The 25,433-nt window shown below is 39.0% G+C and overlaps 1 protein-coding gene across 1 annotated transcript in view; it reads right to left on the reverse strand.

The window, feature by feature from the left end:
- Window positions 1–13,734: 13,734 nt before the first annotated feature.
- The window catches only part of LOC124776933 (PITH domain-containing protein GA19395), a 72,169-nt gene continuing 60,470 nt past the window's right edge, over window positions 13,735–25,433 (reverse strand). The window contains exons 4-5 of the mRNA XM_047252152.1: window positions 22,961–23,065; window positions 13,735–14,068 (exon numbers count right to left, since the gene is read on the reverse strand). Of these exons, the coding sequence (XP_047108108.1) occupies window positions 13,858–14,068; window positions 22,961–23,065 (316 nt within the window). The 3' untranslated portion in view covers window positions 13,735–13,857. The remainder of the gene's footprint in view (window positions 14,069–22,960; window positions 23,066–25,433) is intronic.

Genomic DNA, 25,433 nt, shown 5'->3' on the forward strand with positions numbered 1-25,433 from the left:
CAATCTCAGATACAAAGTGGATTGACAGATCATCTTGCAAAAGCAAGACAAGAAGCCAATGACAAGAAGCCAATGACAAGAAGCCAATTAGAAAGTAATTTGTCACAGCATACACTGTATACATTGCTTTGCTCTCTTTTTCTCCTTGTCTTCCTAATACCTTCAAACTAAGGCACCAAGGAACAAGCAGCCACACTCAGGAAATGGAGAAGCTTGCTGATAATCTCCCATTGTTGACATGACAGGTTCAAGATGTTCTCCCATTTGCATATATCATAACAATATCTTCCACAGTGGGATGTCTTGACACTTACTTACTTACTTACTACTAAATGTCATGAACCTCTTTCACTGTCTCAGAAGTCTGGAAGTGAAACATGCCAACCTAAAAATTTGATGTCACACTTCATTTCAGTGACAACCTGTGTTACCTGGATCTCTTAGCCCAACACCAACTTCTCCAGTTTACACGGATGAAAATTATTCTTGCAACACATTATTGAATCCTATAATCCTCCTGGCCTCAATCTTTGCTAGCTCCAATCTGACACCCATCCAAGACCTCATGGCCTTAATTTCACACCTCCCATACTTACATCATCCTCTTCATATTCTCCCCTTCCTCTGTTCTATCTCCCTCTCCTAAGCTACTTTTCCCTTTCCTTTTGGACTACACACAACTCCCCTGCCTATGGCCATTACAAGCTCACTGGTTCCACGTTCCTATCCTGTGTGCCTGCTACCTGGGCTCTCAGCTGTCTTTTTCCAAATGTCCCTCCCACTCAGCCTTCTTTCTTCCCTCACTCACTATTGTTTGAAACAACCTGTCATCCCATAAGAGCCGCAGTGCTGGTACAATGCCATCGGCGAGGACAGTTTAGCTAAGCAGGTGCGTGCATGCATGCATGTATGTGTGTGTATGTGTATGTGTAGCCTATTAGCCATGAAGAAAGATTCAGCTAAAAGCTATCAACATTCTCAGTCTTCTTCATGGCCTGTTAATAGTCCAACACCTCAACTATATGGCAAGTTGTTACTTTTGCTCATTGATTATTTATGTTTCACCACAGATTTTCCATTAACATATTTGTCACATTTTTTGTGTGATGGGTGGAATACTCTTATTTTCAAGTCATTTTGAAACTTCTCTTCTTTCCATCAGTTTAATTAGTGCCTCTCATGTACTTTAAAATGCCTGCTGGAAGATTTCTCATGGAATTTAGGCAAGAAATTTCTTCCTGTATTTTGCTTTAAAAAATTCTGTATTGGTCAGTGTTGTCCATTAAGTTTTTTGAAGCTGCTGAAATTATCTGCTTATTCATTTCTATAGGTTTATTTCATCAACAGTACTCATCCTATAATTTTGTGTTGGAGTACATCCAAAGCTGCTTTCACAGCTAGCAACCTCCCGAGTTCCGGTTGAAGAGTAGTCTTCAGGCCTGTCACTTAGCTGGTATGATATTCCACAAACTTGAATTTTGTACACTATCTAATAATACATAGCTGTCAGCTTGACAAATTCCTTCCAGAATTCAAATAACATGGCATCAACTTGGGGGAAGTTATTTGCTAACTTCTGGTCCTGATGGACAAATAGTGTGGACCGAGTTGCATCCAATTGCTGTTTGATGGTCTGTCGTTCCTCACCTGCCATATTTTGCCAGATTTAGCCCCATTTGACTGTTTCCTATTGCTGCCAATGGAAAAAACACTAAAAAGGAAGTATTATATCCTGAGGAGACAGTAAAAGTAGCTTCATAAAGGGCACTGGACAATATCAAAGTTGAAGTGTTCCAGAAATGCTTCAAACAGAGGGGAAAAAAGACTTGATAAGGGTATTGCACCTAGGGGAGAGCACTTTAAAGGTGACTGAAGGAATTTTGTAAATAGGTTCATGAATAAATTGTTTATAACAAAAACACGTTTCCCCCAATTTTATGGAGCATGGCAAGAATGATTATTTAAATGCCTTCATGCTAATTACGCTAATTTTGTCCTCACGGTCCCTACAGGAGTGATATGTAGGAGGTTGTTGTATATTCCTAGCATCATTATTTACAGCTAGTTCCTGAGACTTTGTCAGTAGGCTTTTTTGGGATAGTTTGTGTCTGTCTTGAAGAGTCTGCCAGTTCAGTTTCTTCATTATCCTACTCTCCCATGAGTCAACTAATCTGTCACTATTTGTGCTTCATGGGTAGCACACTGGACTCACATTCGGGAGGACAATGGTTCAATCCCACGTCCGGCCATCCTGATTTAGGTTTTCCGTGATTTCCCTAAATCACTCCCGGCAAATGCCGGGATGGTTCCTTTGAAAGGGCGTGGTCAACTTCCTTCCCTGTCCTTCCCTAATCCGATGAGACCGATGACCTCACAGTTTGGTCTCTTCCCTCAAACAACCCAACCTAACCCTACTTGTGCTTCACTTCTCTGTACACTTTCAATATTCCCTGTTAGTCCTTCATGGTATGGGTCTCACACACTTTTGCAATATTCTAGAACGCATCACACAAGTCATTTGTAAGGAATCTTCTTTGCAGACTGATTGCATTTCTCCAGTATTTTACCAAAAAACAGAAGTCTGCTACCTGCTACACCCGCAACTGAGCCTGTGTGAGCATCCATTTCATATCCCTACAAAGTGTTACATTAAGGTATTTGTACGAGTTGGTCAATTCCAACAGTGACTATTGATATTATAGTAATGGGATCCTATGTTTCTTCGCCTTGTGAAGTGCACAGTTTTACATTTCTGAACATTTAGGGCAAGTTGCCAATCTCTACACCATGTTGAAATCTTATCAAGATTTGACTGAATCTTTATGCAGCTTCCTTCAGACAGGGCTTCATTATAGATAAATGCATCAGCTGCAAAAAGCCTAAGGTTACTATTAATATTGTCTGCAAGGTCATTAATATACAACATTAACAGCAATGGTCCCAACCCACCAGGTTAGCCAAGAGTGCTAATGCGCTGCTTTTCCGCGCCGGCCCCAGATTGAATCCACCCGGCAGATTACCGGTGAAGGCCAGTGTGCCAGCCAGCCTGGGTGTGGTTTTTAGGCAGTTTTCCACGTCCCACTAGGTGAATACTGGGTTGGTCCCTACGTCCCGCCTCAGTTACACAACTTGCAGACATCTGAACACGTTCACACTATTCTATGGATTACACTAGATACAGACAGCTGGGGTACACTAATTCCATCCCAGGGGGTACAGGGTGGGAACAGGAAGGGCATCCAGCCATTCCTTAAATTAACCTTGCCAAATCCAACCCTAAGCATACCAACCCTACAAAAGCGCGGGACAAAGGCACAAGCAAAAGAAGATTAACAGCAAGGGCCCCCACACACTTCCCTGAAGCACACTTGAAGTTACTTCTACATCTCTCAATGACTCATGATCCAAGATAACATGCTGCTTCTTCCTTACCAAAAAATCTTCAGTCCTGTCACAAATTTCACTTGAAACCACGTACTATCATACTTTGGATAATAAGTGTAGATGCGGTACTGAGTCAAATACTTTTCAGAAAACCCGAAATACTCGATCTATTTACTGCTTTGATCCAAAGTGTTCAGTTTCTCAATTGTGAAAAGTTCAAGTTGAGGTTCACTTGAGCAATGTTTTTGGTATCCACATTGGCTGGCATCACAGAGGTTATTCTGTCAGGGATACCTCATTATCTTTGAGCTGAGAATATGTACTAAGATTCTTCAACCAATCGGTGTCATGGATACTGGATGGTAGCTTTGGGGGTTGCATCTCGTACCAATTTTGTAGATAGGTGTGACCTGCATTTTCTTTCGACTACTTGGCATGACTTTTTGTTTGATGGATCTACAACAGATTATCTACATCTGCATCTACATCTACAGCTATACTCTGCAAACGAACCAGTTATTAGGGTTTCTTCCCATTCTCTTCACGTATGAAGCACAGGAAGAATGGTTGATCGAATGCCTTTGTGCATGCAGTAATTATTTGAATCTTATCCTCATGATCCCTATGTGAGTGATACATAGGTGGCAGTAGCATATTCCTGGAGTCATCATTTAAAGCCAGTTCTTGGAACTTTGTTAATGGACTTTCTCGGGATAGTTTACATCTACCTTCATGAGTCTTCCAGTTCAGTTCCTTCAGTGTCTCTGTGACACTCTCCCATATGATCACAGAACAAGTTTATTGCAGTATTCGCAAATTTTTGACATTTTGCAATATACCACAATACAAATAGGTACTGATACAATCACTGAAAGATTACACAGAAGTAACATGAACAGTAAAATATGCAAATCTAGAACTTTAAATTGGCACACAAATCTTGTACACGTGGTCTCACACAAAGCAAAATTCCAAATTTGGCTTTTATATGTAAATAAATGTGAGTATTACATAGTTAAAAGAGGGTCTAACACAACACAAATTCACTATAGCACGTGATAAGGATTTTCATCTGTTCTCATACCTTTACGCACTACCCCATAGAAACATACAAGTGCCCCCCCCCCCCCCCCCAATTCAATTATTTAGCTGCATCACATTAGTACCTGTCTTATTTTGCTTATGTGGCATATCTTTATCCCGTATGACTTTCCTGAAAATTATTGTAATGGGATGCAGAAAAAGGTTCAAATGGCTCTGAGCACTATGGGACTAAACATCTGAGGTCATCAGTCCCCTTATGACACATGAAATGCTGTTTGTAGAATCCTTCAATATTCAGACAGATAAAAAGCTACAACAGGGTCCAAAAGTCACACACCCAAAAGCTCACTTCATGGACATAAAGGGTGTTAGTACAAAAGTTAGATGAGGAGCAAAGGTTAGTCATCTCTTCTTCTCTTGCCTCCAAGTTCTTTCCCAAATCATATTTTAGCTCTTTTTTGTGGGCCTGTTGTTTTGAAGCTACCACAACATGTCATCCTGGCCCCTGTACAGATATTATTAAGGGATTCTTTCACTTGGACAAGAAGCTGTAATTGGTAGACTATTATTATTATTATTATTATTATTATTATTATTATTATTATTTGTCCCTCCTCATTTTACGAATCACAGCTCTTAACAATGGCCCAAAATTCAACTGCACAAGATATAGGCCAGATGTGGGTTGAACAGGTGTACAACTGATATACAGAAAATAATTACAGCTTTATTCCCATGAATACATACATTTCAAATGAAAGAAAAGTAGCTCAAGTTGAAAGTATATCAATCTTTAATACGTTCAGCTGCACTGTATGGTGCTGAATGCTTCAACAAAAGAACTGGAACAACAAGCTGCTGTCATCAAAATGAAGATGATCAGGTGGACATCTAGATTAACACTGCATGATCACATCACAAATGATGGAAGTTCATAAGTTATACAGAGTAATACCAATAGTAGGTAAGATGAAAGAAAGCTGTCTATGGCATTACAGCTATGTTCTTTGAGCATACAAAACAATAGTGACAAATACTGGTTTCTGTCTTAGAGTAAGTGGTAAACAGCCAGCAGGATGACCTAAGCAGTGATAGTTTGACAGCCTACATGAAGATCTCAGGCCTGCACCCTGATCAGGCACAAGAGCAGACAAAAAGGTGGCAGTCACAACAGTTGACATCAGCAGCATTCAGGAAGAGGAAGAGGAATAAGAAGAAGAAGAAGAAGAAGAAGAAGAAGAAGAAGATAGTTCCTAAGAACTACATCTCCACTGCTGAGGAGAAGAATATGATGGTTCTTAAGAACTCCATCTCCACTGCTTAGTCACATTTTCGTATTACTGGTATGTGTAAGTATTGACGCTTTTGCTTAGTTACCTGTATCACAGCAAAACCAAATATTCAATAACTGCATGATGTCAGAAAAGTCATCTGCAGAAGGTTGGGTATCAGAAGTATCAAATGATGTGCATGACTTAAACCCGAATGATGATCAGGGTGTTTTTATTAATTTTCTGGTTAGCTTGCTAATTCATTTGTTAACATATTGTCCAGCATTGATGTTGTTGCTAATTGTACCAAATCATTTCTCACATCCTTTGTACTTCCATGCCAGAAGATTTTATGACATTTTCACAGCAGTTTAGTTCCAGTCCATTTACATATGGGTCAACATACAGACAAACTACTCTAGAAACAAATGCAGCCAGCACATATAAACTGCTTACTAAAGAAATATAATCAGTAAGACAGAATAGTACTGAGGTTTACACTAAAAGCAGTTTAAGGTGAACTGTGATTTACAAAATTTGATTCAAACAATAAAAATAATTTCCATATAGATTTTGTACTTTCACCTGGAGTTCATGTTCTGTTTTCTACTTCAAACTTTCAATAGCAAATACTATAAGACAAAAATTAAGAAATTAGGCATTTGTACCAACTTACCTGATTTTCTGCTGTTTCTACAAATTTATCTGATTATCTAAATCCAGCATTTGAAAATTTGTATTAGCGGTATATATAAATATTCTTATTAGTTTCTGTTCCAGTGATCCATGTCATGAATATCTATGACTCAACATATTTTCTATACAGTTAGTAGCAGTTTATTCTTTTCATAATACTGTTATCAATAAATACTAGGCATTCATGGCTCCACACAGTGTAGCTATAGGATCAATTGACACATTTAAGCAAGCTGTACTTTGAGTACCTGGTTTATGTGCAGGTGAACTATACCAGTCACACATAACATGGCCTGTACATCTCATAGTGGTATGCCAAAACCTTTGGGATTTAGGATACTGCAGAGGATTGGGAATGTAAGGCTGAACTTTCATTAAAATGTAATGATTTTCATAATATTGTTAACTCCCAGCATACCATTCCACAGTGGTTACTGAAACATACCCAAAGTTTAAGGTGCCACGTTATCTTGTGGCACTTAGCAGTGCCCTGCTCAGAAACTTACGTTCACTCTGTCCATACCCAATCTTGACTGATTGTGTCCCTGAGGAAAGTATACAGGACAGTCAGAGATTAGATTTGCAGTACTGAAACAAAAACAGTACTTCAATGTCTCATGGCCCATGTCCTCAAAGTACATGCTCACAATAGATTTTAGCCCCTATGGGGAAGTGGTGGGGAGGGGGGAGGTAGGAGGAGGGGTGGCTGTCACAGGGGGATTGTGGCACAGTGAAAGAAGGAATTCCACAATGGCTCTAGGGTCCCATGCTGGAGAGTTCCACGCTTGCTATACACCAACCCATGAGAAATGAGCATGAGCTCGCTGGAGGAGTAATCTGGTTTTTGTAGTGTTGCAACGCACCATCAGAAATCAAATCTTACACTTGCAGCAAAGTGGAGTGTTTGCTTCTTTTAATTCTTTGAAATTAACTATTTACAGAGTGCACAAAAAAACATTATCCTTATAAACTGCGTAATTTTTTTTTATCAGATACTTCTTCCTCAATAATCTTTTGACCACAGGAAGACTAAAAACAGGAACGTGTGTAATGAAGGTAAAAGCTTATCTGCAATAACAGTGTAGTACAGTCTGCAGTGTTTCCAATGGTGACCAGGACAGTGCAGCTTAAGTATACTGTACAGTCATAAAACAAGCATTTAAGGCTCATTTCAAGCTCAGACAACATGTGTATTGTAAATTTATGGATTGTAAGCACATTAAGCTACCCATCAAACTGATGTACACCACAATGACATTATTCAAACATTCAACCACTACAACGAGAAATGAATATTTGCATCATGATAGCTGGCTGCAGTCAACAACACTAGCTGATGATCACCACCTGCAAATTGTAGCTTGTCAGTGCCCTAAGGAGAATTCACCAGGACCTGCACTGCCTTTTTGGAGACAGCTGGCTAGGCTGTGTCAACAAAGATGGTACTCAACTATCCCCACATGGTTCCAGAATGACATTCGGTAAACGTCCCCCAGGCTGTAGCTAAGCCATGTCTCCACAATACCCTTTCTTCCAAGAGTGCTGGTTCTGCAAGGTTCGCAGGAGAGCTCCTGTTACGTTTGGAAAGTAGGAGATGAAGTACTGGTGGAAGTAAAGTTGTGAAAACCGGGTGTGAGTCGTGTTTGGGTAGCTCAGATGGTAAAGCACTTGCCCGCGAAAGGCAATGGTCCCGTGTTCCGAGTCTCAGTCCGGCACACAGTTTTAATCTGCTAGGAAATTTCTTATCCCCACATGATCCATCAGGCCATTAGACAGCATCACAAACATCACTACAAATCTTCCCTTTGCTGCCCCAATGGAACACCTCCAATGGAACCTAGATCAATTGCATCACAATCTCTTCACCCAAGAATGTAGTATCTGTGTGATGCCTGCTGATCATCATCGAAGAGCTGCAGACAGGCGGAACAAAAAGACTACTATACATTTAAGCTTTCAACTAAAAGGCCTTCTTCTAAGTAGAAAACACACACATTCACGCAATCACAACTCGCACACATTGTCCACTGTCTCTGGGCACTGAGGCTGCACTGAAACAACTGCCTCCTTGGGAGAAGTGCTCCGCGGGCAGTGCAGTAACAAGGTGGCTTGGGTGGGAAGGGGGAGGGTTAGCACAGTAGGGGTGGGGGAAGGTATAGTGTTGTTTGTGGGAGCAAGCAAGGACATGCTGGGGACAGAGTAGGGCTGCAAGATGCAACTGGTAGGTTTGATGGGGGAAATAAGTGAAGGGGAGGGGGGGGAGGGGGAGTGGAAAGGGAGAGGGGGGGCAAAAAGACTAGTGGATGCTCTGGTGGAATAGAAAGCTGTGTAGTGCTGGAATGGAAGCACTGAAGGGGGGTGAAGGACAGGCACTAGCATAGGTAGAGGCCAGGGGATTCAGGAACATGGCATATATTGAATGGGGAGTTTCCATCTGTACAGTTGAGAAAAGCTGGTATTAGTAGGAAGGATCCAGATGGTGCAGGTTATGAAGCCATCATTGAAGTGAAGCACATTTTGTTGGTCAGCATATTCAGCAACTGGGTAGCCACAGTTTGTTGGTGACCACTCATGTGGACAGACAGCCTGTTTGTTGTCATGTCCACATAGAAAGCAGCACAGTGGTTGCAGCTCAATTTGTAGAGCACATGATTGCTTTCACAGGTAGCCCTGTGTTTCATTGGATAGGTAATGTCTGTGACTGAACTGGAGTAGATGGTAATGGAAGGATGTATGGAACAGGTCTTGCATCTGGATCTGTTGCAGGGATATGAGCCATGATGCAAGGGTTTGGGAGTAGGGGAGGACTAAGGATGGACAAGGATGCTGCGTAGGTTCTGTGGGTGGCAGAATTCCACTGTGGGAGGGGTGTGGAGAATAGTTGGTAAGATATTCCTCATTTTAGGACATGAAGAGAGGTAGTTGAAACCTTGGCATAGAATGTGATTTATCTGTTCCAGTCCTGGGAGATGGTGAGTCACAACGATCGTGCACCCTTGTAGCCAGATGGTGGGAATTTGGGAGATGATAGGCAACTGTATGAACAAGGCACAGGACAACTTTTTAAGCCAGCGGCTGATTCACTCAATATACTGCAATTACCATAAAAACTTTATATACTGACACCTCATGTTCGTCTAATAAATTACCAGCAAGTAGTGTCATCAGCAAAGATGGTGAATTTACAATATTCTGTACAAACTGTATAGCATTAATAAAAATTAATGAAAAGAACTGAGCTCTAAGGCCTGCCACATGTGATGATACCCCAGCCCGATGCTGCTGACATACCTTCTCCGCTAGCCAGTACAACATCCTGCTTTCTTTTGTAAATGTAAAAACCAAGGTCACTTTGATGCTGCAGCACTTATATCTGGATACCTCCCTTTGTGTAAAAATATTTGGTGACTGATACAGTCAAACACTTTTTAATGGACTCCAAAACATTGGCAGCAAATGCAAATATTGCATCTTCTGCTGCCAACCCTTTCTACAATCCAAACTGACATTTGTTGATGGACAATACGGCCACTAAGGTGCTTAACAATCTTGGCATGCACTGGTTTCTCTAAAACCTTGGAAAACTTGCACACAGTGCTTTTACAATTGCTTATTTGAGCCTTTCCAGAACTGTTAGTTTTTAAATGATGCATCAAAATTGTTGGAAATGATTATCCTTACATAGCTGTGACAGAGTTTTAAAAACTTACTAGATAAGATGTAACTGCAGAGTGACTATTGTACTTTGCAAAGTACTCTAGAGTGTTGAAAATTCATGGCTTCATCTACGGAGCCTCATGATCTTATTGTTCTGTTACTGTTTTCGCTGAATATATCAGAAACTGTTTTTTGATAACTAACAAGATTATACTCACTTTTTATTAAGATAGTTTCTCTACAAACTGCACTTTTTACTGTTTCCTTCATGAAATTCGATATAGTTTTTAATTGATTGTATTTCTGTCTTCAAGAATATGTTCTTTGATGACTGTACGGTCTTGTTAAAAACATTATTGTGCAATAACAAGCTGTAATTGATGATTGAAGTTTTCCATAGTTTGTCTGGTTTGAATCCTCTAGTTCTTCCAAAGGAAATTTACCTTTCTCTCTAGATTTACTTTATTTACGGTGAGAATAGTCCATTACATTAAGAAAGACTACATAGAATATTTTTGTCAGTTAAATTATTATATCTAATCTTGTCTATAATTATGGTATGAATTATAGTACTCCTCTGATTGTTATCCTAGTTGGAGCATCTTCCACTTGTATTAAGTCTTAAGAGCATATCAGATGGTCAGGATCTGTTCAATTTATATTATCTGTTAAGAAGTTCACATTTAAGTCACCCGTTACAATGAATGAATTAGTTTTTCTACACAGATGCGATAAGAGTGATTCATTGTGTCTTAGAGAACATACAGATTTCCAGCACGTGCCCAGCAAATTGACAGCACAATAACTGTTTCACTACCTGCTGTTAACTCAATGCCACAGATCTCAAAGTGCTGTCCAGCACAGTGGTTGCTTAAAATCTTGATATCAATATACTATATACTCTGCAGATCCCTGTGAAGTGTATGGCAGACCAATAATCATTGTGCAACAGTATCTATTATTATAGCTTATAAATAAATTTTGTTTAACAGATACCAAAATGGTTTGTAAATATGAAGCTTGCAGTATCTAATGTAATGGATGAAGAAACAACCTTTTTTAAGATAGTGGCTTTTCTGCAATTTTCCTTTGTTAAGTTTACCTTGCATTAACACAAACAGGACAGAGTAGAAATATGCAAATAGGATATTATGATCTTCATTTTAAATGTGTAAATAGAAATAGTACATAGCAGGTTAGTACTTTGCTATTTTTAACGCACTGCACAAAACTAATTTGTGACAACTGATTTTTTGTTAATAAATACTTTGACTGGTTACATGCTCCTTATGATAATCCTTCTACAGAGCATGATGAATAAATGCAAAAAATTACATTAATGAATTTTATTTCTAATTTTGTCACAATTCTGGTTCCAAAATTAATCCTATTCCCATTATACCATTTTCTGCTGCTGCTGATATTATCCTACAAGTGTCTGGCCCAAAATTCTTCACTTCTTTTCTACTATATTATAATAATTAAATGTTTAGTTGGTAACACAATTCCAATTAAGTGTTCCCAACTGCTTGTTAAGAAATCTCTTCAATTGAAGTGTTCTAGCAGCAAAAATAATTTCACAATTACAAAGTTTTATTTTTTTCTTTATGTAATAATACACTTTATATTCAAACACTTGGCTGTTTACATAGAGCATTTAAGAATTAATGATTTAACATCCTGGAACATAGCAGTAGCGCAATTGGTAATACTGTTTCCAGCCTGATTAATGTTCTCATTGCACTCACACAGAAAATATCTGTTTCCCAAGTACAGGGTGACAATTATTGAACTATATATAAAAAAACATAAATTAGTTACAAACTACGGCGTGCACACACTTTATTCAACATGTATAGGTCACTACAGATATTCGGATTTAGGTTATGACATATTCGATATGCCTGCCATCATTGGCGATGATGTGGCAGAGATGAATAGCGAAATTCTGCATGACCCGTTGAAGTGTTGGAACATCAAAGCTGTCGATGACCTGAATGGCTCCTGAATGGCTCTTTTCAGCTCAGCAATGGTTTTGGGGTTATTGCTGTACACCTTGTCTTTAATACAGCCCCACAAAAAGCAGTAGCATGTGTTTAGATCCGGAGAATATGGTGGCCAATCAAGGCCCATGCCAGTGTACTCTGGGTAGCTCAGACCCAGAAGGCGGTCCCCAGAGTGCTCCTCCAGAACACCAAACACTCCCCTGCTTCAAAGGGGTGAGCTCCGTCTGGCATGAACCACATCTAGTTGAAATCAGGGTCACTTTGGACAATGTGGATGAAATCATCTTCCAAAACATTCACGTACTGTTCGGTTGTCACTGTGTCATCAAGGGATATTGAACAGATTATTCCGTGACTGGAAATTGCACACCACACAGTCACCCGTTGAGGCTGAAGAAACTTATTGATAATTGTAATCCTGTAAATTATAATACAAGTACATTAACCACGAAAAATGCCGAAATGGTACCAATTTTTTGCAATAAGTTCACATTTATCTATCATGCTAAACCCACAGAGCTTAGCTGGCACAGTACGTTGTTGCTGTTTGAATGGTGGGTGGAATCAACAACACTGGCTTGATTTCATGCTCTCTCAGTATCCCACCACTGTGGACAAAGCAATATGCTTTATAACATCCCTGTGAACAAGATAACGGTTATCCCATGCTGCCACACATTGGATGGTCCAGTACCCAATTATATGTAGTCCAGCAACCATTTGTCACTGCATACTTTCTTCACTCCACTGTTTCCAAATGTGTATTACTTGTAATAGCATACACCATACAAGTTGGAATATCACACTTCAGTAAATTCATTTTCAAGACATCAATCGCATGCCCCATTCAAAGTTCTTCATTTTACAAATCTCCCGTGCAGACACCTCTTCAGCTGGTCCTATTTTTGACAAATAAATGTAAGAAAATGGGGTTCGCATAAACATTTCTAACGTCAAAAGAGTAACTGTATTCATATACAAAGCAAGACAGAAAAATTATTTCAAACATTCAGCAAGAACATTCTTGTGGATATCTTTTGGGATAAGAATGCTTCTGCAACATGAGAACATGGCTTGACAAACAGAAGGCACACTGTTTTGCTGATGGGAAAGGAAAACTGGGACATCATTACAACATATGTCTCTACCACTATCATTATTTAAACTTAAACATATTAAACTTGAGTGTAGTGAATAAATTTATTTTGTATTGGTATGTAGAGCCTTTCTGATGTCTGCACTTGATTAACTACTTACAATCTTAGAGATTGGTATAAGGTGGCAGGGAACTTCGTATTTACACAAACTTTTCACCATTGGAAGGACAAATAACTGGAATGTAAATAACATCCAGGTAGCAAAACTTTTCTTTGCTTTGTTCTTCTAACCATATATTCAGTCATATATATCTCTCTCTCTCTCTCTCTCTCTCTCTCTCTCTCTCTCTCTCTGTGTGTGTGTGTGTGTGTGTGTGTGTGTGTGTGTGTGTGTGTGTGTGTGTGTGATATATATTCCTGTTCACTTGCTTTCTGAACATATTACATTCGCACTGAAGCCATTTTATGGAAACTAAATTGTGACAGGTCCACTTATTTCTGTTTTGAAATACATTAATTTCCACAACATAAGCATATTAATGTTTATGTAAAGGAGTAATTCCAATTTTAAACATGAAAGATGTTAACAAACCATTTATTTTCAACAGGCATAGCATACTTTATTTACTGAAGTATAAATTGAAGTATAAATACTTATTATTATGAAACAAAACAATTACTTCACAGTCAATAAAAATCTCTTCAGTGCACTTCATGAGACATAGTCTCAGGTAACTCAGCCTTGCAGTCAGCAGGATTTGGCCTTGCTTCATATGTACATATTGTTACTCCATGCCTGTGTGCTTCTGAATACTCTCCTCTTAGTCCAATATAGTATATTTTTGTGGTTTCACTTCCAAAATTCTTTGGGAAATGTAGAGTTAAATGATGAACAGAAGAGAACTTCACGACTCTGAAAGTCACAAAAAAAAACCAGATTAAAACTAATAAAAGCTCTTATGATTATTAGAGTATTGTCAGACCTGAATATGGATTTCAATCACTTTCTTTTATTTTATGCTTGCCTTAAGAGCATAGCACAACTCATCAAGTTGCTACAAAGAATAAATTTCACTTAACAAGTAACTTGCTCACATAATAATCCAGTTTTACAATCTTGATAGTTGCATTTGCATTATTCACTAGTTTTAAAAATACAAGATCTATGTCAAATTAGTCATTTCATTTACTGTATGAAACGCTTCCACAAAGTTCCAGCTTATCTGCTGTTGAAGCAAGGTAAGTTAAAATAAAAAATAAATAAAAAATAAAAAAAACAGAAACAAATATGGATGACTAAATTACATGCTGATATTGAAAGAAATTTTGTTTCTGTGATGAAATTAAAATGTTAGTTACTATTTAAACTCTGTACTCTGATTTCAAAATGCGGTCTAGCAGATATTACACTTTTACATCACTGTTGACAAACTGTGCTTTGCAGCACCAGACCTGAAGATGATTTAGAGCAAAAATTGAACGCAGTAATTGGTAATACAAAGCTGTGATGTAGATGGTGTCTATTTGTTATAACAAAAGACACAAGGTTCCCAACAAAAGGCATAAAAATTATGAGACAGAAACTTGTTCATTTTGTATTAACCTAGTACTAAAGAAATTACGTGCAAATTGAATTCGCAACAGCAAAATCACGTAAATAACAAAAGTATGTTATTATACACAGGTTTCATATCACTGGGTGGACAGCACTAGAGTGAAAAACATTCTAAAAGGAAGACTGTCTGCAAACAGACTTCTAAAGTTAGATACGCATGTAGTGTGTTCACAATGGCAGGCTATGTGTAAGTCTGAGGCATACAATGCCCCATACCACAAACCACAAATAAAGTAAAAAATATCAAAACAGCAGAAAGCACTACAAAAACAAGAACAGGATGAAATTCACAAATGGCACCTAATATGAGCTAAAACCACAAAGACTGCACAAAAAAAAGAGTAGAAACAGGTACAAACATAGACATTTCATTAAAAATCTAAATATAATTAAAAACATTACAACAGTGGATGCAGTAAGAGTCTTCTCAGACAGCAACTAAACAATCTTCGCATGTATTAATATGTCAAATGGAACAACTGAAAGTCAGAAACTGAGGAATGATCATGTACAGCACATGCATTCCAAATGTTCGCAGACATCAAAGCAACTGAGATGGCTTATGGTCTCCAAGCCACTCTGTTCTTAACAGTTTCTTGAGTCACTGTATTTGTCGACGACAAAACATCTCTGCTGAAGGTGGCTAATGGGAAATATGTAAAACCTACAGGAAGATGTACCATTCGTGTGGGTACAAATGGCCATACACAGCCCTTAGAATTCATTGCCTTACAAGAGTGTAGTCATGATGTCATTCTCGGATGGGACTTTTTGAAAGCTTCTCAAGCAATTTTAGACTGTGGTCGCTCGAAGATTATGCTAGACGAGATGAGATACTGTGGACAGGAAGATGCTCATCCAAGTGCGTGGAGACTATGTGTGCTGGATGAAGTTATCATTTCTGCAGTCAGTGCTAGAAAGGTAACTGTCATGTAGTGGAATGTACGAGAAGCATACCACTGAAGAATAACTTGATCATCCCAGCCTCTGGCGTCTCGTTTAAGAACAGATTCGGTGAATTGTGGATTGTTAACTGTCACCAAGAACTGCAGATCCTTCCAAGACGCATGTTCGTAGCAAAAGCTGAGCTGTTAACTGCAGAACAGCAGAGTGTCATAGAAACCTCCCATGCCAAGTCTGTGGGCGAAATTAGAGCTACCACTGCGAGTCAAGATCTTCTAGCTTGACTATCACCAGATATCACTAAGGAACAACAGAAGAAGCTACCTGCCGTTCTTCAAGAGTTCTCCAAATGCTTCAATCCACAGGTGAAGAGCAAATTAGACAAATTGACAGTGAAGCACCAGATTAGCACTAGAGACCATCAACCAATAAGCCAGAGAGCATACCATGTGTCAGCAACGGAACATCGAATAATTCACGTTGAGGTAGAGAAAATGATGAAGAATGACATCATTCAGCCTTCGCAAGAGCCCATGGTCATCACCAGTGGTCCTCGTCATCAGGAAGAAGGATGGCAGTTGGCACTTTTGTGTTGATTACAGGAAGCTTAATAAGATAACTAAAAGGGACGCTTACCCTCTTCCACAAATTGACAATACTCTAGATTGTCTGAAGGGGGCTAAGTTTTTCTCAACCAGAGACCTTTACTCGGGATACTGGCAAATCAAAGTAGATGAGGCTGATCATAAGAAAACTGCATTCATCACCCCTGGGGGCCTGTATGAGTTTAAGATAATGCCATTTGGTTTGTGTAATGCACCAGTAACTTTTGAATGGATGATGAATTATCTTCTAAGGCACCTGAAGGGTACAATGTGTCTGTTATTTAGATGGCATAGTGTTCTCAGAGATATTTGATGAACATATAAAAAACTGAGGGCTAATGAAATATGATTTCATCAGCAGTATACATCAGGAAAGCCTACATTCAAAGACTGAGAGCTGTTCTTAAGTGTCTCCAACAAGGTAGTCTGAAACTTAATCCAAAAAAGTGTGTCTGAAGCAAAAGCAATCAAAATACTTGGACACCTTGTGTCAAACAAAGGTGTGAGGCCAGACCCAGTCAGAAGCTTCCTCCGATTCTGTTCTTACTACCGTTGTTTTATCAAATACTTTTGCATCAAAGCCAGGCCACTCCAAGAGCTGTTAAAAGCTTATGCTAAATTTATCTGGGCTCAACAAAATTCTTTCAATGTGCTCTGAAGAGCTCTGACGACTGACCCTGTACTTGGTCTGTACGATGAGAGATCACCTACAGAACTACACACAGATGCCAACGGGTATGGGATCAGTGCTGTTTTGGTGCAAATTTCGGATGGAGAAGAGAACGTTGGGAGCTCTGATGACTGACCCTGCACTTGGTCTGTATGATGAGAGATCACCTACAGAACTACACACAGATGCCAGCGGGTATGGCATTGGTGCTGTTCTGGTGCAAATTTCGGATGGAGAAGAGAAGGTTATAGCCTATGCTTCTAGGACACTTACAAAAGCCAAGAGCAACTACTCAACTACAGAAAGAGAATGTCTTAATGTGATCTGGGCCATGTGCAAATTTCGACAGTATCTCGATGGAAGGCCATTCACAGTTGTTACAGACAATCATTCACTTTGTTGGTTGACAGGTCTTAAGGATCCAACAGGAGACTCGCCAGGTAGGCAATACATCTTCAAGAGCATGACATTACCATAGTGTACAAAAGTGGAAGAAAACACCAAGATGCTGACTGTCTCTCAAGAAACCCTGTGCAAGACCATCAAGACTTTGATGAAGATAGTGACTATCTCTTTGAACTTCAGGATCTCTCTGCTGAGCAGAAGGATGCCAAGATATCTCAAATTATGCTTGCCTTAAATTGGTCAGAGGATGTGAAAGGACAATTTAAAGTAGTTAATGGATTACTTTGCAACAAGAACTTTGATTCATTTGGAAAGAAGTGGCTACCAGTGATTCCTAAACACATGCGCTTAGATGTTCTACAGAAATTCCATGACATACCTGAGGCTGGACATTTAGGATTTATTAAGACATACAATAGAATTTGCAAGAGGTTTTTCTGGCCAGGTTTATTTAGGAGTGTCCATCACTATGTGTTGCACTGTCTAGAGTGCCAGGGGAGAAAGGCAGTTCCTCAGAAACCACCTGGCCGACTCATACCAATTCCACCAGCTGAAACGCCTTTCCAGCGTGTTGGGATTGACCTCCTCGGACGAGTTACAACATCTGCTAGTGGTAACAGATGGATTATTGTTTGCACTGACCATCTGACATGCTTTGCCATTACAAAAGCCTTGAAAACAGCTGAAGCATCCGAGGTGGCCAAATTCATCGTGGAAGACATTGTATTAAAACACTGTGCCCCAAGGTTATTAATTATGGATTGAGGGAACTTTTTCAATCGAATCTTGTGACAAAGATAAACTGTCGGTGCAACATTACCCATCACATGACGACTGCCTACCATCTGCAAACTAACGGGCTTACTGAATGCCTTAATAAGACCTTGGCCGACATGCTATCAATGTTCATCAATGTTGAGCAGAGCAGCTGGAATGAGGTGCTATCTTTCCTGATGTTTACCTACAACATCACCAAACAAGACACCACAGGATTTACGCCATTTTTCCTGGTGCATGGGTGTGAGGCGACTACGACAATGGACACTGTGTTTCTGTTACATCCTGATGATGTGGACTACATCAGCCAGGTGTTAACCAGAGCTGAGGAAGCTTAGCAGTTAGCTTGACTCCGCACGCTGCAGGCTCAAGAAAACGATCGCCGAAGGTGTGATGTGAGCCACTGCCCTGTTGTCTACCAGCCTGGTGACCTCATCTGGATCTTGACTCTTGTTCAGAAGGTTGGTCTCTCTGAGAAGCTCCTCAGGCACTACTTTGGACCTTATAAGGTTGTAAGACATTGTTGTCTGATATTACTTGTGAAGTTGAAGATTTAGACCCCAACACAAGATGACGAAAGATCAGAGATATGGTCCACATCCTTCGAATGAAGCCCTATAAGGATCCTGCAACCCAGGGTAAATTCGAAGCTCCAGCGACAGACAACAAGTGGAAAGGTGACCAAGAGCGTAGCGGCAAAAGAAGTTCTAAAAAGATCACCGCTAGGGTGAGAATCAGTCATCAGGAGTCAGAGTATGCAGGACCAATGACTCGTTCCTGAACTAAGACGATGTAACATCGAGCCACTGTTCTCTTAAGGAGGGAAAAAGTCACAGAAGAAGCTGAGTATCATCGTGGTGTAGTGGTTATTATACCGAACTGTTGCATGGAGGGTCATGAGTTCAAAACTCACCTGGACTGTACAATTTTAATTTCCAGTACATTCTAGAAGTATCCATAAATGTCAAGAATCATTGTATTGGAATGTTCTGTAGCTGTATATATACTGTGTGTGTTCTTGCCGGAGGCAGTTTGCTCTGCACTCTTGTATGTGCAAGTGCTGAAAAAACCTTCGTTAAGTGAAGTTAGTATTCGTCATTTGTCTAATTACACCTTCTTCTACATGGCAATATTATCTGACATTATGATATGTAGTTCAATACCACAAAAAATGAAGCAATCAAAAATCATAGCAATACTCAAGCCCAGCAAGGCTCTGACTAGCTTAAGAACTATTGCTCAATTGCACTACGGAGAACAATTTGTAAGTTCCTTAAAATACAATCGGTTTAGTCTTTCAAAAACTTCCTACTGAGCAAGTTGGATTCCGACCAGGATGGAACTGATCAAATCTTATCTTTAACAACATTTATTGAAGCAGGATACCAAATGAAGCATTTTGGGATCACGTTAGATAGGACACTTTCTTATAAGGAGCATTTAACTCAACATCAGTTGCTTTCGTTGATCTAAGTGCAGCATATGAGACAGTTTGGAGGCATGGATTGCTTTATAAATTATCACAACTTGTCCGATACAGACGGACAACAAAACTAATTGATAACATGTTAACTGGAAGGACATTTACATTAACTACAGGAAGACACACTAGCTGTCCAAAAGTATTGAATAATGGCTTACCACAGATACCAGTCCTGGCTCCTCTGTTGTTAAATTTATATGTATCAATATTCCTCCAAAATGGTCGAGACAGTTTGGCTCTATGGATGACTTAGCCTTAGCCATACAACACAGGCCTTTGAAACAACTGAAGAAATCCTAACTTCTGATCTAGACACTTTAGGCCAATATTTCCATAAATGGAGGTTACAACCAAACTCAAATAAAACAGAAGTTGCCTGTTTTAATCTGTCCAACAGTTTGGCACACAGAGCTCTTGATTTCTATTTTCAGGGGAAGAAACTTCATCACGACATGCTCCCAAAATATTTTGGGACCACGTTAGTTGGGACACTTTCTTTTAATGAACATCTGCTAACCTCAGAAGCAGAAAAACACTCTCCATAAACTCTGTGGCATTAGTTGTTGATCGTCAGCAAACACTCTCCAAGTATCGGCACTCAAATTGGTATGAGGGTTGAAACTTAAATAGTGACAACTATTTATTCATAATCGATACAAAAGAGTCACATGTTTGAACCTGTTACTGTCCTTCAAAGTAGTCACCAGCATTGTGTAGAACCTGTTGCCAGCAATGTGGAAGGCATAGTATACCGTTAGCGGAGCCTGTTCTGCTGACGGTGTGAATGGAGCGGTCTACTGCCTGTCAAATCACTGGAACAGTTCTGAAGTGAATGCCACAAAGTGGTTCCTTCATCTTCAGAATCAAATGCACAGTATTAGTGATCTTTTTTGGAGCATCACCTGCAACCAGCTTTGCGAAAGAAGCGGTGACACTTTCTGTGCAACCTACCCATCATTCTGCACGACAATGCGCAGGTGCACACAGCGCAAGCTATGGCTGCTCTGTTTGGTTGATGGGACTGGGAAGTACTGTACCATCCACCATACTCCCCAGAATTAAGTCCTTGTGACTTAGATTTGATTCTGATGATGAAGGAACCACTTCATGCCATTCACTTCAGAACTGTTCCAGCGATTCGACAGGCAGTAGACTGCTCCATTCGCACCATCAACAGAACAGGCTCTGCTAACAGTAAACTACGCCTTCCACATCGCCGCCAACGGGTTCTACACAACACTGGTGACTACTTTGAAGGACAGTAACAGGTGCAAACATGTAACTCTTTTGTATCAGTTGTGAATAAATAGTTGTCACTATTTAAGTTCCAACCCTCGTATAATCAACAGTAGAGTAGTTTGCACTGGTCTGGCTTAATAGCCCATACGTAAAAAAGGTAGGTGTGCAAATCAACTAGGCCATGAGTATTGTTAGTAGGTCAGTACAATCTGCTCCAACATAATGGTTACCGATCTTAAGACACATTCCATCTCCTGATGTCAAATGGAAGAGTATGCTACTGCGTGAATACCAAAAGACTGCTAATAACACTGACCTCCATACACTGAACAATGTGTTCCCGCATAGTGAAAAAGACTACGATCAAGACATCCCACTCTTATCACAGCCACGACGCTCACGGAAACTGAATTCAATACCATCAATGAATAAAAATTCTGCTGGCAACATAACTGTCCTCTACACTGTCTGAAACTGCCATGCATCTGGAAGAAACCCCTGGTTTTGACCAGCCTTGGACAACTTTGGATTACCCTGAACTGCATCTGAACAGGCCATGGAATATGTGCAGACACACTCTAAAAGTGGGGGAAATCTTTATCACCATCATTTCACGGCGGTGTGGAATAACAGACAACTGCTCATGTCGTACCAACATGTCCCATCCATGCCTACAAGGGTCCTTTTGAAGATTTCCTGCCAGCAATGAGTAGTGTGATAAAATACATAGAAGACCTTGATATCCATATACAGCTGTTGTTATTTGTGCTATTTTATGCTGGAGAGCTGTGTTTAAATGTTGATATGGAGTAGTTTTGTAATCTTTGTATATGTATTACCATGTGATAAATAATAAGTAATAAATTGGATGAGATAATGACTCAGATGGCAGAAAAACCTGAAGAAGACAAGATGAAAGCAATGGTGTTCATGGATGACTTCATGATCAGGGAAGACAGGGAGGAGGAGATTCAGGAACAGCTGGATTATGAGGAAGAAAGTATGAGACAAATGGTTCAAATGGCTCTGAGCACTATGGGACTTAACTTCTGAGGTCATCAGTCCCCTAGAACTTAGAACTACTTAAACCTAACTAACCTAAGGACATCACACACATCCATGCCCGAGGCAGGATTCGAACCTGCGACCATAGCGGTCGCGCGGTTCCAGACTGTAGTGCCTAGAACCGCTCGCCCAAAACTATGAGACAAAATGGAATGAAATTTAATGTAAACAAATGTGTGGTCATGGTTACAACTAGAAAGAAAGATAGACCAACTAGTGCAGTAAGGACTGGAGGTGAAAAATTGAGAAAGGTAGAAAGCACCAAGTACTTGGGAAACATGACAGAGGAAATGAGAAGAAATGAGAAAGAGATAAGTGAATGTAGCAGGTGGGCAGAAGCATTCCTACTCAGCATCAGGAGCCTGGTTTGGAACAAAGATGTCCCACAAAAAGCCAAAGAAGTAATATATGGAAGTTTTTAAATCCCAATACAAACCTATGCATCTAAAACTACATCCCAACACTGCCCTCTGCATCCAAAACATGGGTAATGAAAAAGAAAGAGATGTAAGCAGAATTACAGGCATAATTAAGATAGGAATGAGAAAGAGAGAGAAATTAAGGTATGAAAGGGTAAGGGGAATGGTGAAAGAGGAACCCTTACAGAACGGGACACAAACATCACTACTAAGATGGTATATGCACTTAAAGAGAATTGAAAACAAGAGGACTCCCAAGAAGATATGTGAAATGGAGATGTGAAGGAAATGACCATGAGGAAGACCAAGGGATAAATACAGTGCAATAACAGGACTAGACAGCGAGGCTTATGTTTCTAACAGACCTAGCCTGGGGCTGGAAACAATTCAAGATGATGATCATTCCTCCGCATGTAATTTTATAAGAAAATAAAAAGATATTCTGCTGTTGCAAAGAGGATGAATATTTTTGTATTTTGTATGGAGAAAATTAATAATTCAACCAACAAATGCACTACAAATTAATATATAATGATGTTTAGAGCAAAAACGAAATCTACTGTCCACTAAATTAATTTACTTTCCCAAGTAAGAGCTAAAAATGCATTAAACATATTTTCTTACTTAATTGAGTATTCTAACGTTCCGTTCTGGTCTGGATGAAGTTCAAATTCTTGATCAGGCTCTGCACTAACATCATCAAATGACATATTTGGACGATTCTTGTATCTGCAAAATAACAAAAACATGCACTGTACCATGTATTGCTAAATTGTCATATGAAGCGTACAAAAAGTATACAAATAATAGCAAAATAAACAGAAAATATTTATAAAACCTAAACTGTGGTTACAACATACAGCATCCTTTTTTAAAAAGGGGGGGGGGGGGATGCACAAAAGAGATGAGATCATTAAGTGCCTATATCTTAGCTTGAACTGGATTGTTTTTCAGGAAAAGCACTATGTTGTTCTTGAAGTTAATCAACCACATAAAGACATAAGTGGCATAATGAATTATGACAGTGAACTTAAAATGCTTGTTAAAGGCTAACAAAGTAGAAAGGTAAAATTAAAGTTACAAAGTTCATCCTTTCTTATGAGGCCATTCAGTATGAATTTCAAGGATAACCGGCATCCATGCTCAAAAATTAAATCTCTTTCACCATGTTGCTACAGCAAGTAAAGCATTCTACAAGCTGTACAGTTATCAATTGAAGAGAGAAAAGTCTGAAAATGAGTCCATAATCATATTTTTGATACTTTATTTTACAGGTCCATCTTGATCACACGAACTTTTACACTTTACTATTACCGGCTTGGGCTACTGCCATCTTCAGATCTGTTACAAACAAAAACAGTGTGTAACCAACTAAGTTCAGTTTGCTGATGCTACATCTGTAAAAGTCCTGGTGCTACATAAGAAAGATAAAAAGCGTTTACATGATTAACAGACATCTATACCAGACATATATACCATAAAATATTCTGATGTATAAATGTCAAACTAAACATGTAGGTACATAGTAAGTGCTAGTGATGCTCAGAATGTGTCTAGTATTTATACAAGGAAACTGAGGCCAGCAGAGGGCACTATAGTTAGGGTACATGATTAACCAGTATCGCAAATGTAACGGTTAAAATGCAATATGCTTAGTCATTAATTAAAATTACTTCACATGGCAAAATGAGTGTCTGGCAATAAAAGATGTACTGACATACTATACAAGAAATTGGATTCATGCTTAAAATCCACCTAAAAAGTGCAAATATTAATAATGTGTGCCTTTCAAGGTAAAACATACAATTGTATAAAAGCCAGTATAAAATGTGTAAGATTAAAAACATCTATACAATAAAATCTTCCGCCTGACAGATCAATTACTGTAAATGTAGTTGTACAGTAATTAACAAATGGTAAGGTAATTAACCTGTACGGGATCTACTAAAAACTTCAATAGCTAGATGACAAATGTACATTTAAGTCTAAGGGGTTAAAAAAATTAACATTGTGTTAGAAAGCAATGCACCATCAGTGATTCAAAACAGTTAGATAAAAAGCAATGTGGGATTGTTTAAAAGATGATTATGGTTGAAAAGACTGCCGAACACACAATCTAGTGTGTTCCTTCATTAACAGGTGTGGTGTACTTTGTACTCCATATCAATTTGTCACTTATCCATCACTTCAATAGAGGTGTACTTACAAATACCTCATTTATTAGTATGATGATATTATTTCAAGTTGCTTAATCAACAATCTTTGCTACATATGGCATGCTTATAACAGAATTACATAATGGGATCCTTAATACATAAGTCTGTCAACTGTATGAGATAAAGTATTTTGGTTTTATATTTATAATTAGATGGTTTCTTTAGTTAAGATCACAATATCTAACTTTTTTATAATAAACAAAAATGTTTTTATAATGTTTTTTTCTTGTGACATTGAAGATTTTCTTCCATTTACTCTGTCTATTTGTGAATCATGGCCACTATAGACAATGCTTTCTTCTTCTTCATCAGAACTGCTTTCATTCCCTTCTGAATGCTCTGCTTCAGCATTGGGATTCGTATTGTATAGTTCATAAAGTTTGTCAGTTGTCATGTTTTTATGCGATTTGAACAAGAAAAACATATTTTGTACTTTACAGACAATGTGAAATAAAACCAGATGCAAGACAGTAGCTATGTTAGTGAAAGTAGAAAAACTAAACAGAGGAAATTCCACTTCAGCAACCAGATTTTTTACGTGAAATGAGACACACTCACTTTTAAACTTCTCACAGATGCACTACAGGTGTTTGAGAATGCACACAACCTATCAGCACAACAGCCGAAACACTAATGAAGGAATAGCTGTTTGTCCAGACCCGACAAAGGATGTAAGCTCACAAAAATTGAACTTAGTTTTCATATGGCATACTTTATATGCCAGCATGCCCATACCGTCGTCTCCTCATGACAAGATGGATGAGAGGAAGTTACCCTAGCCATATAGAGGGATTTAATCTCCCCGAGGGAAGATGCCCATCGTTCGTGCCAGTATGATAGAACATTGCTATGTATAACAACACTGAAAACATTCAACAAAA

This window comes from Schistocerca piceifrons, chromosome 2, assembly GCF_021461385.2.
Source record: "Schistocerca piceifrons isolate TAMUIC-IGC-003096 chromosome 2, iqSchPice1.1, whole genome shotgun sequence".
NCBI classification, from domain to species: domain Eukaryota; kingdom Metazoa; phylum Arthropoda; class Insecta; order Orthoptera; family Acrididae; genus Schistocerca; species Schistocerca piceifrons.